Below are 23,798 nucleotides of genomic sequence, written 5' to 3'. Positions count from 1 at the left end.
ACAGATATCTCCTTTTCATATTCAGCTACACAAGACATGTAAATTTGAACATTTTACTACTTCTTTAGCCAATAAATACTACCCCGGTTCAGAATTTTTTTTCTTATGTCTAACTTTTATCTTTCCTCCTTTAATTTATGCCTAGCTCTTTTTCATTTTGTCTTTAGAGAAGATAAAGTACTATAGGTCCTCTTGTTTTATATGTAGAAGATCTTCACAACAAATGATAATTCAGTAACTATTTTTCAGTTATCTGTGAAGTGGAGACTTACAAAGCCTAAAAGTTTAGATTTTAGGAAAAATATAAAAACCACCTCAGAAATTTTTATAGATTAATTTTTTCTAAATTTAAAGGTTTTTCTATCTCAGAGGACATGTGCAAAATTAGTTTGAATAAGTCAAGTTTTGTTGTAAAAATTTTCTCTGTGCTTCACTTATTTTTCTTAAAAAATATATTTTTTAAATACACACTAACACCATATTCTTAAAACCTATATTACACATCTGTTTTCAGTTTTCTACTTTTGAAATTCAGGTGCACTTTAGGAGAAAATATCTTTTTTTAGTTTATATGTCTTTAATAAGTTTTCTATGTATTTTCAAAGGAAATCAGACATTTCTGTGCCACCTATGGCAGTTGTTCTTTTCCTTTTTAGCTGAGATTTTACAACTTCTATCAAATGCATTAGTCATCTATGTAAATGACTAAAGAAAACATTTTTCTGACAATTTCTAATTAGTTATACCAAAATCTCAACATTTTTTAATGAATTATTTTAATTTTCCCTAATTAATGATCTTATGCCCTCACACTGACATTTACAGGAAGACTAAGCCACTGTTTAGAAGCCTAGATCTTTCTGAATGTGTTTATATTCAGAGTCAATAGTGGTTTGCGTAGTTTACTTGCATACTTGTACTAAGTTTTAATTTCTCTTTCAGGTCTGCTCAGTAATATGAGGAATGATAAAGTTTTACAGATCTATAGATGAAAATTTCATTTCGGTGTCATTCTTTTTCTTGCTTTACATTTAATTTTTTAAAATTTTCTTGTCAAGAATCGAAAAAAAACACATATAGTTTCTTCTTTTTCATAAGTTTATAGCAGTAGTTTTCAAAGTGTGGCTCACAGGCCAGTATCATTAGCCTCACCTGGGAACTCGAAGAAATGCAAATTCTCAGGCCCTTCCTCAAACCTTGGCCAGCGATTTGTGTTTACAGCAAGCTCTCCAGGTGATTCTGATACTCACTAAAGTTTGAGAACTACTGGTTTATTACATAGAGCAAGGTTGAACTGTATAAGCATTTTTGTTTGTAAATGAGAAAATTGTGTTGCTTTTTCTGTATAGGTCTCATTGGTTAGCTTAACTGCAAATGCTTTGGGTTACTCAGAACTTGGTGCCATCAAATCCCTCAGAACACTAAGAGCTCTGAGGCCATTGAGAGCCTTATCCCGGTTTGAAGGAATGAGGGTAAGACCAAATGCTTTAGAATTTGTTGGAATTAGAATTGAGAACAAACTGCTGCTTTGAACCTTAGACATGACAAATCCATGCTGAATTTGTGTCTTCTACATTCAGACTCACATAACCAATCAATCAGTAATATTTGTCAGACATCCATAAACTTGACATTGTTGGAGGCACTCACAGAACATAATGCCTGAATGGTTGCTTCTAATTAGAAACAATTAGATTGCTTCTAACTAGATTTGTTCACTCTGTGGGAAATTTCTAGCATGTTGTATAGGGTTCTGATGTGAGTCAAGATTAGCTATATTCCTTCCATTTATAAACGTGCACAAAATCCCACTCACTGTAATTTGAAACCACCACATTGTTCCTCATCATTTTTCTTCCCTTTTCCATAGGATGTATTTTGAGCCTTTTAAAGTTCAAATCTGGCCTTTTCGCTTTCAAACGAAGGCTGAGATGGCTATAAAGTAGGTCATCTGTGGAAATCTAACACTCATTTAGAAAGGTGGTACAAAAGAACTCAGAGGAATTTGTGCTGCCATTTGTCATCCCCTGGGGCACAAAACCTGAGACCACATACCCTCAGCACTGAGGAAATGGTGATGCCCTGTCTCCCTACATTTAGCTATTCAAAAAAGAACTTTTAGATGCTTTTTTTTTGTGATATTTCAAAATAGTTACTTAGGACTTTCTCTGAATGTTGCAAAAACAACCAGAAACAGATGATGTGTGTAGGTGTGTGTGCTCCTATGTTTGTATGCACATGATTGCATAGAAAGGAATGGCTAGCTCTTAAATTCTTTTCACTTTACCAATTTAAAATCTACTGTTTTTGAAGTAGCTGTTTTAATTTTTTAAAAAGAGAATCAAACTTTCAGTACTAGAATGATTTTCATATTTTCTATATCAAGTTTGCATATATAATGACCAAATTCCTAGCCCTTCCATAGATCTGACTCTCTTTTCACTTCTTTTTCCATCTCATTTCTGTGCCAGGTTGTTGTCAATGCTCTTTTAGGAGCCATTCCATCCATAATGAATGTACTTCTGGTTTGTCTGATCTTTTGGTTAATATTCAGTATCATGGGAGTGAATCTCTTTGCTGGCAAGTTTTATCACTGTATTAACTACACCACTGGAGAAATGTTTGATGTCAGCGTGGTCAACAACTACAGTGAGTGTAAGGCCCTCATAGAGAGCAACCAAACTGCCCGCTGGAAGAACGTGAAAGTCAATTTTGATAATGTGGGACTCGGGTATCTTTCTCTACTTCAAGTAGTAAGTAACCACCTTATTATTCACTGTGATGTATTATGAAAAGGAGTCCAAAATTCTTCTTTCTCAGTGTTTGCAAATACATCTGCCTAGATTCTTCCTCAGTCATGGCCGAACTGTCTTTTCTGCACCATGTTGAAAACTGGACAGCTCTACAAAGTTTATAGTCTCTCAGACTAAGCCTTAGGTTCCCAGCACAGGTCTTTGTTATTGAGATTTCTGTGTAGGTTCCTACTGTTTTCCCCCATCCCTAATCTAAGCAAAGTAGAGGCAGTGGCCTGAGGGTGGGGTTAGAAAGGCGGTGGGGAGAGGGGTGGTAGATTTCTGTCCTCCTTCTCAGGTACCAGACAGTCTCTAAACCCTCGCCAAGTCTCCACCCGCCCAATCTTCACCAACACCGTAACCAAATGTACCCTCACATGAACTCTACCTTGATTCCCCTCTTCCTTCCTGCTGCTTGAATGCTTTCAGATAGGGAGATTGCTCTCTTGCAAATGAAAACCTTCCTATCAAGTCTACTATGTCTGCTATAATTTCATAAAAATCCATTCAACTTCTCAACTGACCACTCTAAGTCATGTCCACATGCTCCCTGAGATGATCCACCTACACAATACCCAACACTAGGTAAATATTGCAGGGTCCTGTGGCACTAAGGAGCTGAAAAAAAAATGTACAAGTCTTGTCTTCAGAATTACTATGCCCACACAAACACACAAAACCGAAATATTTTAAAAAGTAAATTGCAATTAAATATAGTGTTTGCTTCAGATTATAATGCTGCTTTTTATAGAATAACTGCCTCAAAATAGTATATTTAGCAATACTGAGGAGAGTTTCAAGAACAAACCATCATGGTTGATGGTTAGTGATAATACCACTTAGAAAGGGATGAGCAGAAAAGAAAGCATTAAGATCAAACAACACAGCATATTTTTTCATTTGTCTGGAGGTAGTACTATATACGTGAAATTATTTCATATTATATTCTTTAGATACAGCAGAGTCAAAAGTTATTGATAATTGCTTTTATGATAGCATATTGTTGTAATCCATCATGATTTCATTATAGATGTTAAAGTTGCATAAAAAGATGTTATAGAAGAATGCAAAGGAAGAGTTTTCAATGCATATGTTATAAAACTTGGCTCAAAGAGTTTAAATATTAATTCAAAACTATTTTATATACCTGTTTTGAATGGTTCTTGGTCAATCAATCTGATATTGAATCTCTTTTCTAGAATTATAATTTGTGAGGGAAAAAATTAAATGATGTGACTTTTTTTACAGGCCACATTTAAGGGATGGATGGATATCATGTATGCAGCTGTTGATTCACGAAATGTAAGTCTGTTTAGAGAGAAAATTGTTTAATTTGATCCAGTGAATATTTCTGAAGTGTTGTTATTTAGTGATATTGTCAATAAAGTGAAATCATAGGTAAATTTATAGATTACATCTATATTAGAAAAATATTCAACCTTATATTACACTTTCCAAAATTTGATTTAAATGTATTTCTCTACTCACTGTGAATCTTTTAACATATCTTTCCTAGTATCTAGCATGGTACCTGGCACTTAAAAATTTGTTGACTCTATTTGTAAAATGAGACATCTCATTTTTGGTTCTGATAGTTCTGGCCATGAATTAAAAGCCTGCACAGGCACTTTCTTCATCTGTCACAGATTTCTTCCAGCTTTTGATCTTTCCTCTGATAGGAAGGATCTGACTAGTGGTGAAAAAAGCAAACAGAAAGCAAAATAAACATATAAAAAAATCCTAATGGTGTTTCTCTCTGGGAAGTGAGATTTTTGTGGTAGAAAAAGGGCCTTTCATAATCTACCTTATACACATCAGCACTTTTGAAATTTTTTGTATAATCTCCATTAATTTCTCACTAACAATAAGGGAGGAAATCACATTTTGCAAAAGAGATTGGCTTCTGATAATATTGCCAGAGTATAGTAATTAAGCTCAAAATATTATATCCCTGACACCAAAAACCAGGTGGTAACTTAGAAAGAATTCCTGATTTTTTTTCCACCTTATTTAAAAAAAAAAAGAATGAAAGCGCTTAACACCCTGCATTGTATCTATTACTATCAGGAATCCCAGTTATGGGTTTTTTTGAATAATAGTTACAATTTATTATGTATTACCACTCACTGTGCTGGCTTTCTTACATTATCTCATTTTTTGCAGTGGTTTCCTACCTATTTGATTAATTCATTTAAAATTCTTTCCACCTTTCTTATCAATAACCTACATGACACACAACATGCTTTCAGTTTCTTCCTTAGTAACCTAGCATACACTGTCTGCTATGTAACCCCTCAGCATTCAAGCACTTCACAAAAGATGGAGTCCAATTGGCCACTATAATTATGACAAGTTATTCATTCTTACTCTCATTAGTTAATAGAGAAATGCACATTTAAACCAAAATTAGATATTACCTACAAACCTTCCTGATTGGCAATATTAAAAAGTTTGACAATACCAAGTGCTGCTAAGAATAAACAGCAGCAAGAACTCTAGTATTGCTGGTTGGGGGGAAATGGATAAATATTCCTTTAAAAAAGTTGAGCACTACCAACATTATTCATTAAAGTTCAAGATATTCTTTAACCCCACAATTCCATTTTTAGCAATATATTCTATAGAAACTTGTGTACATATATAGGAGAATCTATGTATAAGAATGAGCATAACTTTTTTTGCATTAGTGAAAAACTGGAAACAACTCAAAAGTAGTAGAAATAGGCAAATATTGAATATTAAACAGTATTGAAAATGATATATGAATCCAGTATACATAATAATGCAGATGAATCTTAAAATGTAACTGTTATAACAAATGTGTCTACTAGACAAAATGTAGACACAACTAACCTTATTGTTCAAGAATGCATACTTAGGTTCTAACTCTAGAGAAAAAGCAAGGAAATAATTACTGTAAAAGTCAGGATAATGATTACCTCTAGCAGGGATGGTAGAATTTATGTTTGGGAAGGATACACCAAGGGTTTCTGACATCTTGGGTTGTAAAGTTCACTTTAAAAGAGTTTATTACATCTAACACTTATGTACTGTGCACTTTTGTGTTTGCATTGTATTTAATTTTAAGACATTTTAAAATATTTTATGTCACTGTCCACTACACACATGCATAAATAAAATAGAAGTCTTATCAAAGAATAGGCAGTTTTACAATATTTCCAATATTTTCTATTTTACCCTATTTCATTAGAAAAAAAATTCCATGTTGGCCATTACCCTCTAAATTGATTTCATGACACAATGGGTCATTACCTGCATTCATTGTCACCTGTGACTAGTTAACTGAGTTGGTTAGAACAATGTCCTGTGAGACCTGAACTACAGGTTACAGCCAAAGCTTAAACCAACCATCATACTTTTTTCGTCAGAACTGTGCTGGATGAGAGAGGGCATCATTGTTACAAAAACAATGCCTAAGGCCTGCAGAATAGGATGAATCAATAGCCTCATTTTCAGGATGGAAAGATCCTACTGATGTACCTATGTCCACACGTACAGTAATAATTCTAGTCTATCAACAGAAGTATGTAATAGAAACCAAACCTTTACTCTTAACCTATTACTATTGACCAGGTGCTGTTCTAACACCTCTCATATACGATAGTAACATTTAACCTTCCCAACTACCATATGAGGAGTAGGTTCTATATTTTTCCATTTTACAGATGAAGAAGCTGAGTCAGAGAGGGTAAAATTTGAAAGTTTTTAACATAGAATATTGTGACTACAACACCTCTTCTGTAGGAAGAGGAAATCCTCACTTTGCATGCCCCACTGGGGTCTTAAAACTTCATTGAAAGTGCATTCATAATCTAGGCATTTATTGGGTGAAATTAATTTTAATTATTCAGACTTTTCTATGAGTTGTTTCATTTTCTCAAGTCAGTGAACCTTATTAGAGACTCTTCAATAGGTGTTAGATTTGATGTTTCATAAAATCTGTTTGATTTTTTAAATTTCCAGTGATAGAAACATGCTTTGAGAATCGAAAATTCACTGATGTCCTTTTTATGAAACATGGATTAGGTCTAATAGTTATCATTTTTCATATTTTGTAGGTAGAATTACAACCCAAGTATGAAGACAATCTGTACATGTATCTTTATTTTGTCATCTTTATTATTTTTGGTTCATTCTTTACTCTGAATCTTTTCATTGGTGTCATCATAGATAACTTCAACCAACAGAAAAAGAAGATAAGTATACTAAAACTTCATCTTTGCTCTAAAATGTGAACTAAACATATCACACTGTTTCCTTTTGGCTCCAAATGCAGTCAACAAAAAGAAAGAATATAAAATTCAGAAATTGTTTTGAGAGACTTAATCATCTATGAGTTTTGAAGTGATTGATAATTCAGATAGCATGTACTGATATTTCCAGTATAGAAATCTGACTAATATGGCATAATTTATGCATTGAATATATGCATCTCTAAAATACGTATATTAATTAGTAGCATTAGAATAGAATGTGGAGCCATTTTTCACACAATTACTGAGATGAATTTTGTAGCTAGCAAAGAACGTGATTTTTACAAGTTTTTCTTTCATTTCTTTACTTTGGAGGTCAAGACATTTTTATGACAGAAGAACAGAAGAAATACTACAATGCAATGAAAAAACTGGGTTCAAAGAAACCACAAAAACCCATACCTCGACCTGCTGTAAGAATAACATACTTTCATCATCAATAAAAGCTATGCTATCTATCACTTTTACAGCCCAAATTGCTAGATACTAATTTTTGTGCATTTGCAAAACAAAGTTTTTGCCTTAGCAATGTGACTAGCTATTCTAAATAGCCTAAGTATTTGTAATTTATATATACATACTATGTAGAAATTATGTAATATATTTTATATACAGACATAAAATACATATTACTAATAATGTTCAGACTTATATGCCAATATTATTCCATAGGATTGATGTCATTGAGGAGCTTCTAATAATGCAGGGAAGAAAACATATTCATATATACATAGTGTGGGAATATTGAATGTTCTCAGAGTGCAGTGGGGACCAACTGGGATAATTGGTACCTCTTGGATATGCCCCATATTCTGTCCAACTCTGCAGATTGAATGGAATCATTAATGGAAAAAGTCTTGTTTTTTCCTGGTTTTTAAGAAAAATCTGTTTCCTCCTAGCATCTTGCCCCTATATCAGATGACATCATTCTTTAAGACTTTTCGTGGCTATTCCAATTGTATATTTGCCAATGGCTGCTGGTTCTGTTTGGTTGCTTCAAGGAATTGTTGTCAGGAGAGTTCCTGAGTTTTTCTATGTTTCAGAAGTCCTCCCCCAAGGTATACATGGTACAAGGCAATCCAGTGTTCCCGAGGAATCATGACTCTATGACTCCATTAGTGACGATGTAAAACTGGCCAAGCTAAAACTGGCCATGCCCACGTTTTGTTTGTAAGTTAGCCAAAAGCTCAAAGAAAGTGGATAGTTATATTGGACAAAACATTAGGAATGGACAATTTGAGCCTACTCTTTGAGAAATAATACAACTTGAATGGATGGGGAGTAAAGCAGAGTAATGCCCTATATAAGAAAACATATACTCCAAAGCCATGGAAATAAATATTGCAGTGGAGAATAGTGATATATTTGAAATAGTGAGTAGTAAACACAAGGTTTTCTGGGTTAAATGAGTCAAGGTTACCACTATGAGTCTGAAGAAATCGATCTTAATTAAGCCAAATGAAAATATAATATAGTTAAGTGAACAGCATAGTAATGTGAAGAAAAAGAATTTTAGAGACTGGCATGAGAAGATGTTAGAGACAAAATAGTGCTGGGCCTTGGACAAGAAGATGAACCCTTATATACAAGAAGATGAGTCCACAATATGGGGTCATGCCAATAGGACTGGAACATAGGAAATAAATGAGCCAACAAGAAGACTCAGTGGGATGAGGCAGCTATAAAATATAGGAAAAGAGGGAGGATTATTAGTATCTACATTTCATTATGTAGATAATGAAAAATGTAAAACAGTTAATGTTTTGTGAAATTACTGATTGCACTAACATAAAGTCTTATAAAGGCATTTGGAAAAATTAGGTCTTAGGAATACGAGACAAAGATTTTAGAGTTGTCATTGTCAGACATAATTCAGTTGAGCTCTGAAGCTTAGATTCATTTTTGAAAGATAATTAGAATATATATATATATAAAAAAAAAAGACCCCAAAAGTTCTGAGCATGAAGCCTTGGGCACTTCACCATTATAGGAAGAGGTAAATCAGTGAAGGAGTGAGATTTATCAATAGGCAACATATATATGTAGATAAATGATTCAGAACGAAATTTTTAAATGGCTGTTTAATTACATCAAATGACATAGGTTTACCTGGACAGGGACAGGGATGCACAGGAAACGATCAGTGCACTTAACTAGACTATTATTGGCAACAATTTGGCAAATTAAGAAATGATTTGGTAAAATCCATCCTTTCAGTCATTCATTAACAATGTACTATGCTAAACACTTGGATTTAAATATCGAGCAATAAAGAGTCTATTTGGTAATCAAATAGTCACCCCAACAAATATAGAAATATCCAAGAAGGAAAGATCCATTTGGCTATGAGAGCTGATAAGAAAGAGGGGACTGATGAATCAGGGAAGTTAGGGAAGGCTTCACTGAAGCATGAGCTGAGGCATGGAGAAGAATGAAGAAGCGTCAGTAGGCAATGTGGGAAGAGAAGAGGAATGTATATGTGAAGGCCCTGAGGTAGGAAAGCCAGTGAACTGGAGTGCAGAGGGTGGGGGTTCATTTGGGACATGGGGAGAATGAAGAGGTTAGGATGGTCCACACTTTTCTGGGCTTCATAGGCCATGTTCAAGAGTAGTCTTTGTCCTTAGAGCAATGGGAAGTCATTGAAGGGGACCTGGTCCATTTGGGTTTTGTGAATATCACTCAACCAGCACTGACAGAGGCAGTATGTGCATTGTAGACTCGTTTTGGAACTATTTCAGAGATGATAGGTAGAGTGGTGTGGAGATGAATAAAATGGATGGATTTGTAAGCTATCACAGGAATGAAATTAAAAGGTTTATTAATTGAATATGAAAGGTGAAGAAGGAAGCAACAAAGATGACTTATGAGCTTCTGCCTCACACAACTGGATGAATAATGGTGTCATGCAGAATATGAAGTAGGGACATGAATGGAGAAAAAATTGGGGATGCTAGTTTACAGAATTTTACAATCAAAAAGGGAGTCTGAAAGAGAATGAATGTTTAGAAGAAGTAGTAAAATAAAGTTTCTAAAGATTGAGAGATTAGGTGCAGAGCAAAGCAGGAGTTCTGAAGAAGAAGAGATTGAAGAGAAAGGGAATAAATATAGAATAAAGTTGCGCAGGATGTGGCTCAAGAACAGTGTAGTCTAGGTTAGAGAGCAAAAGGGACTGAGTCCTCCAATGAATTTGGAGTAATATATAAAAAAGATAGGTGTGGGAGACAAGATAATATGAAATGAAAAAGGAAGTAGAAGAGTTTCTTTACACCAGTTGACTTTGGTGTTCTCAAAAAAGAAGAATAGAGGGCAAGAGAATTGGAAATTGCTGAGAAGTTTGAAATTATCCTGGGACCAAGTGAGGGACAAAGGATTGCTAATCATTGTCAAGGGCCAAGGTAAAGTGAGAGAACATAAATCTTTGGTGAACAAGGCCTCCAAGGTTATATAGCTTCCTCCAGCATATTCTGGGATTTAAACTGGAGACGGTGATCTATAACTGGGAATTGGAGTTGTATGTTGAGGTAATCCACTGGAAAACTAAATGGACAGGGAATCTAAGGAGCTTTTTATTGATCATGCTGATATGAAAATAAACACCAAGTTTCTGATTTTATGCAATTTTGAATCTACTACACTGTAGGTGATATATCTGTGGAAGAGAAAAAGGTTTTAATTAAATAAGAGCAAATTGATGTCATAAAATGTCATCACTTTTATGACAAATGTAAGCACAAAGTTTTCTGAGATCACAGAGTGCTTAAAACTTAAAACTGAGTTAGGATTCACCAGACTGAGAAGGGCTGTCTGATAATATCCCTTGACAGAGGTGTTAGGACAGAGGAGACAGATAAACAAGATAAAATGATATGGTACAAGAGTGGTAGGAAGTATCAGAAGGGTAGAAATAAGGGGACCATAACTAGCCTTGGAAAAGTAAACTTCAGTACACAAGAGCTAAGAATGAAGTGTTTAGAACTGGAATTAGATGCATTTATTAGGTTGAAGAAGGCCCTAGAAGGACAGACCCAGCTGAAACAATGTAAGTCCAATCCAGCAGGCTAAATATGTATTCAGAGCAAATAGCAAAATATAACAAACAGGTGGTGTTTGATGTCCCAGAATTTCAATAGGGAGTAATGGATGCTTCCATTAGGGAGAGGACAAAACACTAACATAGAGAATCCAGACCAATAAATGTGTCGATCTGGGAAAGCAGACTATAAGCGTAGAGGTAGCAGAACGTCTGTAGTTCTAGTTGAGAAGGTAGAGGACAACCTAGCAGAGATAAGCCAAGGCCCAAGCTCTAGAGTGCCTCAATACCAAGCAGATAGGGGCAAAAAGGAAGAAAATAGGGTCCAATGGGCTTAATTGGTTTGCAAGATGAGGACTTAATTTCATAAACAAGACGTAAGGCCAGTTAGGGCTTGGAATAAGGTCCAAATTGAATAGGTCAGAGTTTGAACATTTGAATTGTGAACTGTAATTTTTTGAAGATAATTTTATTCTTATAGAAGAATTACCTCACAAAATCCTCACCCTACTTTCCTTTATTTTAACCTCTTACATAACCATAGATTGGTTAGCAAAACTAAGAAATTAATCTTGCTGTAATACCATAAAACAAAATGTAGAATTTAACTGGATTTCACCAACTATTCCACTAATGTCCTTTTTCTTGAACTATAATTCTAAAAACATCTTCTCAACTGAACCTTGAGGTAGAATTAAGGTAGAATTTAAGACGCTTTGGATTTGCCGGGGGTTGGGGGGTATATAAAGGGAGAAACTGGGGGGGGGGAAATGACAGGAAAAGCAAGAGAAGTATTTATTCATTAGTTCTTCAAAGTTAATTTTGATGCTCACCCCCAACACAGGCAATAACAAAGACTCATTATAGTGGCAAATATTTACTAACTGTCCATTGTACACATGGTGATGTTCTGGGCACTGAGAACTTAACAGGTGGTTCTTAACATAAAATCAGTTTATAAAATCTGGTATCATGAACAGTATAAATAAAACAAATACATTTGGAAAGAGTTGGATATTCCAATATACACATTTTCTTCCAAGTGTAAAACAAACATAGTGTTTTTTAATAAAAGCTACATTTTCATATTGCTATATTAAAATCAGATAAGTTGAACTTGATTTTTTTTTTTTCAGTTTCTAAGTGAACTTTACATACTCTTTGTTTCAGAACAAATTTCAAGGGATGGTCTTTGATTTTGTAACCAAACAAGTCTTTGATATCAGTATCATGATCCTCATCTGCCTCAACATGGTCACCATGATGGTAGAAACTGATGACCAGAGTCAAGAAATGACAAACATTCTGTACTGGATTAATCTGGTGTTTATTGTTCTGTTCACTGGAGAATGTGTGCTGAAACTAATCTCTCTTCGTTATTACTATTTCACCATCGGATGGAATATTTTTGATTTTGTGGTGGTCATTCTCTCCATCGTAGGTAAGAAGAGCTGCTTTTACTCAGTTAAGGAATTTAGTAGTGAAAATTTGTGCTTTAAAACTTTAAAGTTTTTTTCGCTAATCTTACTCATTCACCCCGAAATTTCAAATAAAAGTCTAATTATTAGTCCATTCTCAGCTTGTCATTTCTCTAATTGCATGCTGTGTATGAAATGATGTAGAAAAAAAGGAATTTATATTCTGCAGGTTTCATTTATCATCTTGTCTCATTTCAGAAGAAAATAACTGCAACTTTAGCATAATAATCCTGTACTCAGTCATACTCCTGTAGTATAGATAAGTATTGTTTTGAATAAACAATTCACACACACGTACACATATAAATCCTTACAAGTAGTCAAATAGTCCATAAATAATTGTCCTTGATAATTGGAATATCATGTTGTGTGTTTATATATATTCACACTCATACAAGCTTCATGTTATCTTTGGGTTCAGATAGTTTTCTATGGTGTGTAATATTCTTTTTCACAAGTACATATTTTGTTCAAAAATTCAAAGCAAATTCATTTCATCAATACATGTTAAGTGTTTGTGTGTAGGAGATTAAATCAGGTGCTAGAAGTAAGGTTCTGCTTGTTTGAGGAAAGAGAACATATACATAGAGAGACAAATAGTATTCCACTATTTATATGCTTCTGCTGGTTAAATAGAAAGACAAGGTAGCATTCCATTTGATCCTGACGACTGTGATATGCAGGATAATACAGTGATTAAGGGATGAGACTCCTGGGTCATACAGACCTGACCGAGCGCTTCCCTATTTTCACTACTTACCAGCTCTGTGACCTATGGCAAGTACCTCACCTTTCCAATCCTTAGTTTTCCAAGGAACATTTTTGTGAAGTGTGTTATGAAGATTAAATGAGATTATGAAAGTAAATGCACTTAGCACTGTGCCTCACACAAAGAAAAGACTTAGTAAATGTTAAGCCTAACAACGACAGCAAAAGTAGCTATTATCATCATTTAGCAATGTATAAAATCATTGCCAGGATTCAGTCCCAAGTATGTCTGTCTTGAAAGCCTGGATTGTCTCCAGTACGTTGTGCTGCCGCCTCCCAAATAAGATGGATCAAAACCATCTCAGAAGAATAAGAACTCTCATATTCCTGATCCAAAAATCATATGCTTTATCCATTAAATCTTACGCAAACACTAGAACTAGTATTTAAGAAACATAAATCAAAAAAAAAAAAAAAAAAAGAAACATTAATTTCTGTGCTTGGCTGCCATATACATTGTGTCCTTTATGGATGCTTTTCTTGAACCAGAAAAAATGACCATTAGTACCTTCAGTTAATATAAAGGTGTTAATGTTATAACACTAAACATACCAGTTTCATTTTGCTAAACAAATATTACAGATTGTATGTATGTAAATGTGTGTGTGTGTGTGTGTGTGTGTATACCTAATCCTCATGTCCACATTTTGTAAAACTAGTTAGTGCTTATCTTAGAAATGTAAATTTTCATTTGCTGCCATTAAGTATAACCTTATTTTTGTTTTATCTTGGCTTTCCATAGGTATGTTTCTGGCTGAGCTGATAGAGAAATATTTTGTGTCCCCTACCCTGTTCCGAGTGATCCGTCTTGCCAGGATTGGCCGAATCCTGCGTCTGATCAAAGGGGCCAAGGGGATCCGCACGCTGCTCTTTGCTTTGATGATGTCCCTTCCTGCGTTGTTTAACATCGGCCTCCTGCTCTTCCTGGTCATGTTCATCTATGCCATCTTTGGGATGTCCAACTTCGCCTATGTTAAGAGGGAGGTTGGAATTGATGACATGTTCAACTTCGAGACCTTTGGCAACAGCATGATCTGCCTTTTCCAGATTACCACCTCTGCTGGCTGGGATGGATTGCTAGCACCTATTCTTAACAGTGGACCTCCAGACTGTGACCCTGAAAAAGATCACCCTGGCAGCTCAGTTAAGGGAGATTGTGGGAACCCATCTGTGGGGATCTTCTTTTTTGTCAGTTACATCATCATATCATTTCTGGTCGTGGTGAACATGTACATCGCTGTCATCCTGGAGAACTTCAGTGTTGCTACTGAAGAAAGTGCAGAGCCCCTGAGTGAGGATGACTTTGAGATGTTCTACGAGGTTTGGGAGAAGTTTGATCCTGATGCCACCCAGTTCATAGAGTTCTCCAAGCTCTCTGATTTTGCGGCTGCCCTGGATCCTCCTCTTCTCATAGCAAAACCAAACAAAGTCCAGCTCATTGCCATGGATCTGCCCATGGTCAGTGGGGATAGGATCCACTGCCTCGACATTTTATTTGCCTTTACAAAGCGTGTTTTGGGTGAGAGTGGAGAGATGGATGCCCTTCGAATACAGATGGAAGAGAGATTCATGGCATCCAACCCCTCCAAAGTCTCCTATGAGCCCATTACAACCACTTTAAAACGCAAACAAGAGGAGGTGTCTGCTATTGTTATCCAGAGGGCTTATAGACGCTACCTCTTGAAGCAAAAAGTTAAAAAAGTTTCATGTATATATAAGAAGGACAAAGGTAAAGAAGGTGATGGAACACCCATCAAAGAAGATATCCTCACTGATAAACTAAATGAGAATTCAACTCCAGAGAAAACCGATATGACACCTTCTACCACGTCTCCACCTTCCTATGACAGTGTGACCAAACCAGAAAAAGAAAAATTTGAAAAAGACAAATCAGAAAAGGAAGACAAAGGGAAAGATATCAGGGAAAGTAAAAAGTAAAAAGTAACAAAAAATATTCCATTTTGTGATCAATTGTTTACAGCCTGTGATGGTGATGTGTTTGTGTCAACAGGACTCCCACAGGAGGTCAATGCCAAACTGACTGTTTTTACAACTGTATACTTAAGGTCAGTGCCTATAACAAGACAGGGGCCTCTGGTCAGCAAACTGAGACTCAACAAACCGGAGAAACAACATCGACAGGAGGTTTCTGTGTTCACAACCAGCTGACACTGCTGAAGAGCAGAGAGTAATGGCTACTCAGACTCTAGGAACCAATTTAAAGGGGGGAGGGAAGTTAAATTTTTATGTAAATTCAACACGTGACACTTGATAACAGTAATTGTCACCACTGTTTATGTTCTAACTGCCACACCTGCCACATTTTTATGAAATGTATGCTGTGAATTTATCACTTTCTTTTTAATTCACAGGTTGTTTACTATTATATGTGACTATTTTTGTAAATGGGTTTATGTTTGGGGAGAGGGAGTAAAGGTAAGAAATTCTATGTTTCTCTACTGTATAACTGGATATATTTTAAATGAAGGCATGCTGCACTTCTCATTCTCACATGAAAAGAAATCACATCACAAAAGGAAAGAGTTTACTTCTTGTGTCAGGATGTTTTCAGATTTTTGAGGTGCTTAAACAGCTATCCATGTTTTTAAGGTGTCTCATCCAGAAAAATTTTACTGTGCCTGTAAATGTTTCATAGAATTCACAAGCATTAAAAAGTTGTTTTATTTTTTCATAATCCATTACATGTACCTGTATATATGTATATATGTATATGTGCGTGTATATACATATATATGTATACACACACCACACACACACACACACACACACACACACACATACACCATTACATAGTCATTCAGAGTCCTGGCAGCATGACTTTAACATTTTTGATAAGTGTCCTTTGGCATAAAATAAAAATATCCTATCAGTCCTTTCTAAAACCTGAATTGACCAAAAAGCATCCCCTCCCATCACTTTATAAAGTTAATTCTGCTTTATCCTGCAGTATTGTTTAGCCATCTTCTGCTCTTGGTAAGGTTGACATAGTACATGTCAATTTAAAAAATAAAAGTCTGCTTTGTAAATAGTAATTTTACCCAGTGGTGCATGTTTGAGCAAACAAAAATGACGACTTAAGCACAGTATTTATTGCATCAAATATGTACCACAGTAAGTATAGTTTGCAAGCTTTCAACAGGTAATATGATGTAATTGGTTCCATTATAGTTTGAAGCTGTCACTGCTGCATGTTTATCTTGCCTCTGCTGCTGCATCTTATTCCTTCCACTGTTCAGAAGTCTAATATGGGAAGCCATATATGTCAGTGGTAAAGTGAAGCAAATTGCTCTATCAAGACCTCATTCTTCGTGTCATTAAGCAATAGGTTGCAGCAAACAATAAAGAGCTTCTTGGTTTTTATCCTTCCAATCTTAATTGAATACTCTACGGTAAAAAGCCCGATGTACAAACATGTTGCAAGCTGCTTAATTCTGTTGAAAATATATGGTTAGAGTTTTCTAAGAAAATATAAATACTGTACAAAGTTCATTTTATTTTATTTTTCAGCTTTTTGTACATAAAATGAGAAATTAAGAGTATCTTCAGGTTGATGTCACAGTCACTACTGTTAGTTTCTGTTCCTAGCACTTTTAAATTAAAGCACTTCACAAAATAAGAAACAAAGACTAACATGCAGTGTAGGTTCCTGCTTTTTTTTATTAGTACAGTAAACTTTGCACACATTTCAATGTGAAACAAATCTCAGACTGAGTCCAGCATTTATTTGCTTTCAAATAGGGATGCCTTATTATAAAAGAGGCTTAAGGAACGATCAGTTGATATTCTTGGCATCGCTTGAATCAGATGTTTCCACCTAGTCTTTTTATTCAGTAAATCATCAGTCTTTTCCAGTGTTTGTTCACACAGGTAGATCTTATTCTTACTGACCCATATGGCATTAGAACTTTATCAGATATGATATGAGGTCCAAGCTTTTCTTTTCAACAAAAATTATATAAGTGAAATTATATTACCAGTTACAGCAAAACACTTTGTGTTTCTTTCACAAGCAACATTAAATGTAGATTCTTTACACTAAAGCTATTGACTTGTAGTATGTTGGTGAAATGCATGCAGGAAAATGCTATTACCATAAAGAACGGTAAACCACATTACAATCAAGCCAAAAGAATAAAGTTTTTGCTTTTGTTTTTGTATTTAATTGTTCTGTCGTTGTTTCTATCTTTGAAATGCCATTTAAAGGTAAATTTCTATCATGTAAAATGATCTGTCAGAAAAAATGTAAAAATACACATTGAATATAATAATTCATCTTTAAATTTTTTCATTTAATGGAAATTAATTAAGAAGAGTGTACTGGATATCTAGTTTTAATATTGGCCCAAAACCTAGATATGGTATTGGATACAGTAGTGGAAAATTACAAAAATTAATAAAAGATTGACTAGCATTTTAAGTTGTGCATCCTTTCTCCTTCCCGTCTACCTACTGCTTTGTTTTGTTTTGTTATTCTCTTTTCCATTTTGGTTCCTTCCCTATGTATTCTTGATGTACTTTCTATATACTTTTCCATCACTTCCTTGGGCTCTCAGTATTTTTCATTAAGGATATTCTCATTTTTTCTTTTCTGTTCACCAAATCTCTTGCTTATTATAGTCTGTAGACAACAGATCTGTACACTTAGGCCCCTAATAATCTGCTGCACTAGAAAAAGTTCATATAATATCTTCATATTCATTTCTATAATTTTGGAAGCAAAAATTCCAAGTGAGCTTAGATCTCACTCTTTATAATATATAAAAAAAATTCCCCAAATGACACAGATTTGGTTTTTCCATTTAATTATGAGAAGTCTGAAATGTTTTTGAGTTCTGATTACCTATTAGAAATATCTGAGAAGCTTTAATAAATGCCAATGTTTGAACCAAAAGCAGACCAATTGAATTCATATCTCTGGGGATGAAACTTAAGCATCTAATTTTTTTAAGGCTCCCCATTGATGTTGATTTATACTTAGGGTCGAGGACCAATGAGTTAGGGTATCCTTGCTCAATATGAAAAAATGTTCTGCAGAAAATGCACCTGTTCCCTTCAGCGCTTCATTGTATAAGTCATCATATACAAGTTCCCGATATGATGGCTTTGGGGGTGTTTATCTTGCAGTGAGAGAGGTTTTTATCTTTTTTTTAAATTTTGTTGAAGTATAGTTGATTTACAGTCTTGTGTTTAATTTTTGCCATACAGCAAAGTGACTCAATTATACATATATATTCTTTTTCATATTCTTTTTCATCATGGTTTATCACAGGATATTGAATATTGTTCCCTGTGCTATACAGTAGGAGAGAGGTGTTTATCTTTTTTTTTAAGCTTTTTTTTTTTTTTAATATTTATTCATTTATTTATTTGGTTGTGCCGGGTCTTAGCTGTAGCAGGCGGGCTCCTTAGTTGCAGCTCCAGGGCTCCTTAGTGGCAGCTCACTAGATATTAAACTGATAAGAACAGATACTACACTTGATCTTAGCCAAAAGGCCGAGAAGCGATAAGAGGTGTTTATCTTAAAGTGTGACATTGACCCATTTGTATCAGGGGTTCTTTTCTAGGACTGTAGTTGGTGGAAAGGGAATTCTATCAGAATAGTTTAGAGATCTTCAAATTATACATACACACACATACAAAATGGCACCCCAACTATCCCTAGTGCATATGGGGGTGGTTTAGGAAACAGTATGGATTCATAGAAATAGTCCTCCAGATGCCCTGTTGGGTAAGAACCATTAAATCTGGACAATGGGAGGCAGCTTATATAAAACGTTCATTCAATTTGTCATTGTCAAGTCACATCTAAACAGGAAAGGCTTCCATTCTTATCTTGGGCACCCCTCATCATCACTTGTTTTCCTAAGCTCTGGTATAATACAGATCAATGTACAAAGAGAAGGGAGGAGTGAAAAAAAGAAGGGAGTGGATGAAAAGGGAGAGGAGAAGGAAGAAGAGGGAAGAAAAATGGGAAAGTCGAGGAAAGGAAGGGAGTATAAGAAATAGGAGGGGATGCTCATGAATTATCCTCTGAAAAAAAAGTCTTTTGTTGTTAATATGTACAGCAATAGTGGGGGAAGAGGGAAGGAAGAGGCGTGGGTGAAAGAAATTTTGCTTAGTTGTCAATATGTCAGATCCACAATATAAATGTGCTTCTCCTCTCTTTTTTTAAAAGAAAAAACACCTACGAAAAAGTTGAAGAGGACATTATGCAAGTAAACGTTATGATTGCATGAATCGTGAGTCTTATTTATTTATTTATTTTTGGCTGCGTTGGGTCTTCATTGATGCACGTGGGCTTTCTCTAGTTGCGGTGAGTGGGGGCTAGTCTTCGTTGCAGTGCACGGGCTTCTCATTGTGGTGGCTTCTCTTGTTGTGGAGCACGGGATCTAGGCACACAGGCTTCAGTAGTTGTGGCGCATGGGATTAGTGCTCCGCGGCATGTTGGATCTTCCCGGACCAGGGCTCAAGCCCGTGTCCCCTGCATTGGCAGGCGGATTCTTAACCACTGCGCCACCAGGGAAGTCCCTCGTGAGTTTTTTTTATTTCATCTGAACTAAATAAATATTTGAGTGTCTACTACATATCAGCTTTATGATAGGAGCTGAGAGATCAAACATGAACTTAACTGTCCAAAGGAGGGTTATAGCCAAAGGTGAAAAAGCTTGAAGGTTATGCTGAAGAGTCTGGAATTTATTCTGTTGGCAATGAGGAGTGATTGATTGCTCCAAGCAGTAGAATGAGCAGTGAAATCAGATACATCTGTACCTATTTAAGCTGATAGTAATAAGGGTATCTTGCCAGTTTTTTGCTAATATTTTACAGAGATCTCATTTTCCCATCTCTTTTTTTTTAAGGTGTCTGTGTTTTTATCTTTTTAGTACATATTTTTAAAAGAATATACCTAGCTTTTATTTTATAAAACCCAATTTGACATTTTCTATTAATAGCCTATCTTAATCTACTTACATTTGTTTTAGGTACAGATGTATTTTATTTTATTTTTATCACTATTTTGTGCTTTCTATTTTTCAAGCTTTTTTCTTTGTTTCTTCCTTCTTTGCTTTGTCCTCTTTTGCATTGATTTGTTATCATCATTTTCCCCCCATCTCTACTGTTGTGAAGATGCACATTATCTTCCTTCCTTCCTTCTTCCTTATTTCTTTTTATAAGTGATTACTTTTAAATTTTAACATGTATACTTAATTAGTGAAATATAATCAATAGTTGCACCCTTATCTGGAGCAATGAAGTTCCAAGACTGAATTCGTATCATTGCTCACTTCTTGTGTTATTTTTTTCTACTATTTTAATTCTACCTTGTCTGGCACCCAATGAATTAAACAGTATTATTATTGTGGATTTATGTAGGCAGTGCTGTTTTTTTTTTTTTTTAGATGTTGGGGGTAGGAGTTTATTAATTAATTTATTTATTTTTGCTGTGTGGGGTCTTCGTTTCTGTGCGAGGGCTTTCTCTAGTTGTGGCAAGCCGGGGCCACTCTTCATCGCGGTGCGCGGGCCTCTCACTATCGCGGCCTCTCTTGTCGCAGAGCACAGGCTCCAGACACGCAGGCTCAGTAGTTGTGGCTCACGGGCCTAGTTGCTCCGCGGCATGTGGGATCCTCCCAGACCAGGGCTCGAACCCGTGTCCCCTGCATTAGCAGGCAGATTCTCAACCACTGTGCCACCAGGGAAGCCCGGCAATGCTTATTTAGACTTATTTAGATGTTAATTCATTTCTTTCTTTAAATTTGCTTCTTTTGCTTACGTCTTCATTTTGTGTTCTATTTCCTTCTTGAAATAGATGAGGAATTCTGTTAGCAAAGTTTGTAGATAGCAAACTCACTCAGTTTTTCTTTTCCTGAAAATGACTAGTCAGCCACATTTTTAATACATTAGCTTATATTATAATTATTTTTGATGTTTTTATTTTTTTTGCATCATTATAAAATTACTTTTATTAATCTGACTCAGAATTTATGCTAATGTAATTTGAAGATATTTATTAGTATCTTTAATTAAGACAATTTCAGGAAAACTCTTAGCTTTTAGCATTATAAATATTTTCCCATCCCATACTTTTCTATTGTCTCCATCTGGAACTTTTGAGGATTACATGTTGAAATTTCTAAATCTTTCTCCCATGTCTCTTAATGTCTCTCTCTTATTTTTAGTGCTTTTTCTGGATAATTTGTCAGATTTTTTGTATCAGGATAATGCTGTCTTCATAAAACAAGTTAGGAAGTGTTCATTCATTCCTGAAAGAATTTCTGTAAGAGTTGAATTATTTCTCACTTAAATATTGATAGAATTCACTAGTAAAGCCATCTGTAACTTGAATCTTCCTTGTGCAAAATTGTAAATTAAAGATATTAATTTCTTTAACAGATATGGGGCTACTGAGATTTTTTTCCATTTTTTTTTCCTTTTGATAAGTTGCATTTTTCTAAGAATTTCCTCATCTAAGTTATTGCATTTACTGCATAAATTATTCAAATCACTCCCTTTTTATTCTTGTAATGTCTGTGGCCTCTCTAGTCATATCCCTTTTTTCATTTCTGATATTGAAAATTTGTAATTTATCTCTTTTTCTTGATTAGCTTATCTAGGGATTTCCTCAATTTTATTAATGTATTCAAAAACACTAACTTTTGGTTTACTGATTTTCTCTACAGTTTTTCAGTTTTCTGTTCCATTGATTTCTGCTCTTTTCAATTCCTCTACCATCATTTTCATTTTCTTTCCTTACTGGACTGACTAGACATCCATTATAACATTTAAGAGGTATGATGATAATGGTTAGCTTGTTTTCTCTTGATCTGAGTATGGGGAAGATTTTAATAATTCACTATTAAGTATGCTGTTTGGTGTAGGTTTTTAAAATAGATATCCTTTATCATCTTAAAGAGGATCCCTTCAGTTCCTAATTTTCTAAGAAGTTTTAAAACCACTTATAATACTGAATTTTATTAAATTTTTATTGTATTATATTTAGGTATTCATAGTGTTTTTCTCCTTTATTTTTATATTGCAGTAAATAACATTCATTGATTTTAGAATGTTAGATCTAATTATTTTCCTGGAATTGAATTCAGTTTGGTCACTTTCATTATCAATTTCATATATTGCCTTGTTTCTTTTTTTTCATATTTTGTTTCATATTCTTACATCTATTTTTGTGAAAGAGTTTGGCTTGTAATTTTTCTTTCTTTTAATGTGCTGGTTAGATTTTGATTTTAAAGTTATGCTAACCTCTTAAAACAAGATGAAAAAGGTTTTCAACTTTTTGTTCTCTGGTAGAGATTAAGATTGGTATTAATTTTCCCTTAACGGTTTGGATAATTTACTAGTGAAGGCTTCTGGGGCTGAGTTGGTTTTGTGTACAAGGTTTTAGTTTTTTTCTTTAATAGAGAACCATTCAGATTTGCTGTTTCTTGTTTCAGTTTCTGTAACAAATTTTTCAAGGAATTTGTCCATTTCAAATGAAATTTCAAATTTATTCACATAAAGTTGTTTATAACTTTGTTATCTTCTACAAATCTGTAGAATCTGTATTAATGACCCTTTTTTGATTCCTGATATTGGTATTTTGTGACTTTTTTCTTTTTATTATTCAATCTTTCAAAGAACCAACTTTTGGCTTTTGACATCTTTTCTACTGTATATCCTTTTTATTTCATTGGGGTTTTTTTTGCATTTATATTTATAACTTACTTTCTTCTATTTCTATGATTTTTATTTTCCGTTATTTTCTAAATTATTGAAATTGATTTGTAGCCTTTATTGTTTTTTTAGTAAATGCATTTAGGCTATATATTTCTCTCTAAGCATGACTTTAATAACATCTACAAATTTTGTTATATTTTATTTTGTTACCATTCAGTTAAAAATATTTTCTAAGTTCTATTGTGATTTTGTCTTATCTTATTGGAAGTTTAGAAGAGTACTGCTAAATTTCCAAATACTTCAGGAATATCTAGATATATTTGTTTTGACTTCCAATTTAATTTCTGTTTATTCAGATAATATACCCTGAATAATTTTAACCATTTAACATTTGAGAGGAATTGCTTTTCAGCTCAGCATCTATCGAATGTAACATAAGTTTCATGTGTAGTTGAAAATGAAATGCATTATATATTTATTAGATGCAGTGTTTTATATGTTTAAAAGATCAAGTTTATTGGCCTTCTCATTCAGAATACATCTTTACTGATTTCTTCTGTCTGTTTTTTCAATCATTTACCAAAAGGGTATGTAAAAATCTCCCAATGTATTTATGAATTTGTTTGTTTCACTGTTAAGTCCTGTTAACTTCTGCTATATATTTTTTGATTTTTATTTGGTTATTTGATATTTATTAGCATCTAAAATTTATAATTGCTACATTTTTGTAGTAGATAGACCCTTTTATCATTATGAAATAGGCTCCTTA

The 23,798-nt window shown here is 34.4% G+C and overlaps 1 protein-coding gene and 1 pseudogene across 13 annotated transcripts in view; one reads left to right on the top strand and one right to left on the bottom strand.

Annotated features, from left to right (window-relative positions):
• The window catches only part of SCN2A (sodium voltage-gated channel alpha subunit 2), a 146,591-nt gene extending 128,812 nt beyond the window's left edge, over nucleotides 1-17,779 (top strand). For 8 of the 13 annotated variants that reach the window (XM_024735862.1, XM_024735857.1, XM_024735851.1 and 5 more), the window contains 7 exons: nucleotides 1,350-1,472; nucleotides 2,472-2,753; nucleotides 4,041-4,094; nucleotides 6,872-7,009; nucleotides 7,375-7,479; nucleotides 12,267-12,537; nucleotides 14,085-15,280. In XM_024735862.1, coding sequence (XP_024591630.1) covers nucleotides 1,350-1,472; nucleotides 2,472-2,753; nucleotides 4,041-4,094; nucleotides 6,872-7,009; nucleotides 7,375-7,479; nucleotides 12,267-12,537; nucleotides 14,085-15,280 — 2,169 coding nt within the window. Of the gene's footprint in view, nucleotides 1-1,349; nucleotides 1,473-2,471; nucleotides 2,754-4,040; nucleotides 4,099-6,871; nucleotides 7,010-7,374; nucleotides 7,480-12,266; nucleotides 12,538-14,084 lie in introns of all 13 variants that reach the window. The other 5 variants (XM_024735860.1, XM_024735854.1, XM_024735861.1 and 2 more) reach the window with 3 other exon arrangements.
• Nucleotides 17,780-18,767: 988 nt separating this feature from the next.
• On the bottom strand, nucleotides 18,768-18,868 carry LOC112393664 (uncharacterized; annotated as a pseudogene).
• Nucleotides 18,869-23,798: the final 4,930 nt, after the last annotated feature.

This window comes from Neophocaena asiaeorientalis, unplaced genomic scaffold (genome assembly GCF_003031525.2).
Source record: "Neophocaena asiaeorientalis asiaeorientalis breed wild unplaced genomic scaffold, Neophocaena_asiaeorientalis_V1.1 scaffold72, whole genome shotgun sequence".
Taxonomy (NCBI): domain Eukaryota; kingdom Metazoa; phylum Chordata; class Mammalia; order Artiodactyla; family Phocoenidae; genus Neophocaena; species Neophocaena asiaeorientalis.
Note: the sequence above shows the minus strand (reverse complement) of the source record. Positions and strands in the feature narration are given on the sequence as shown.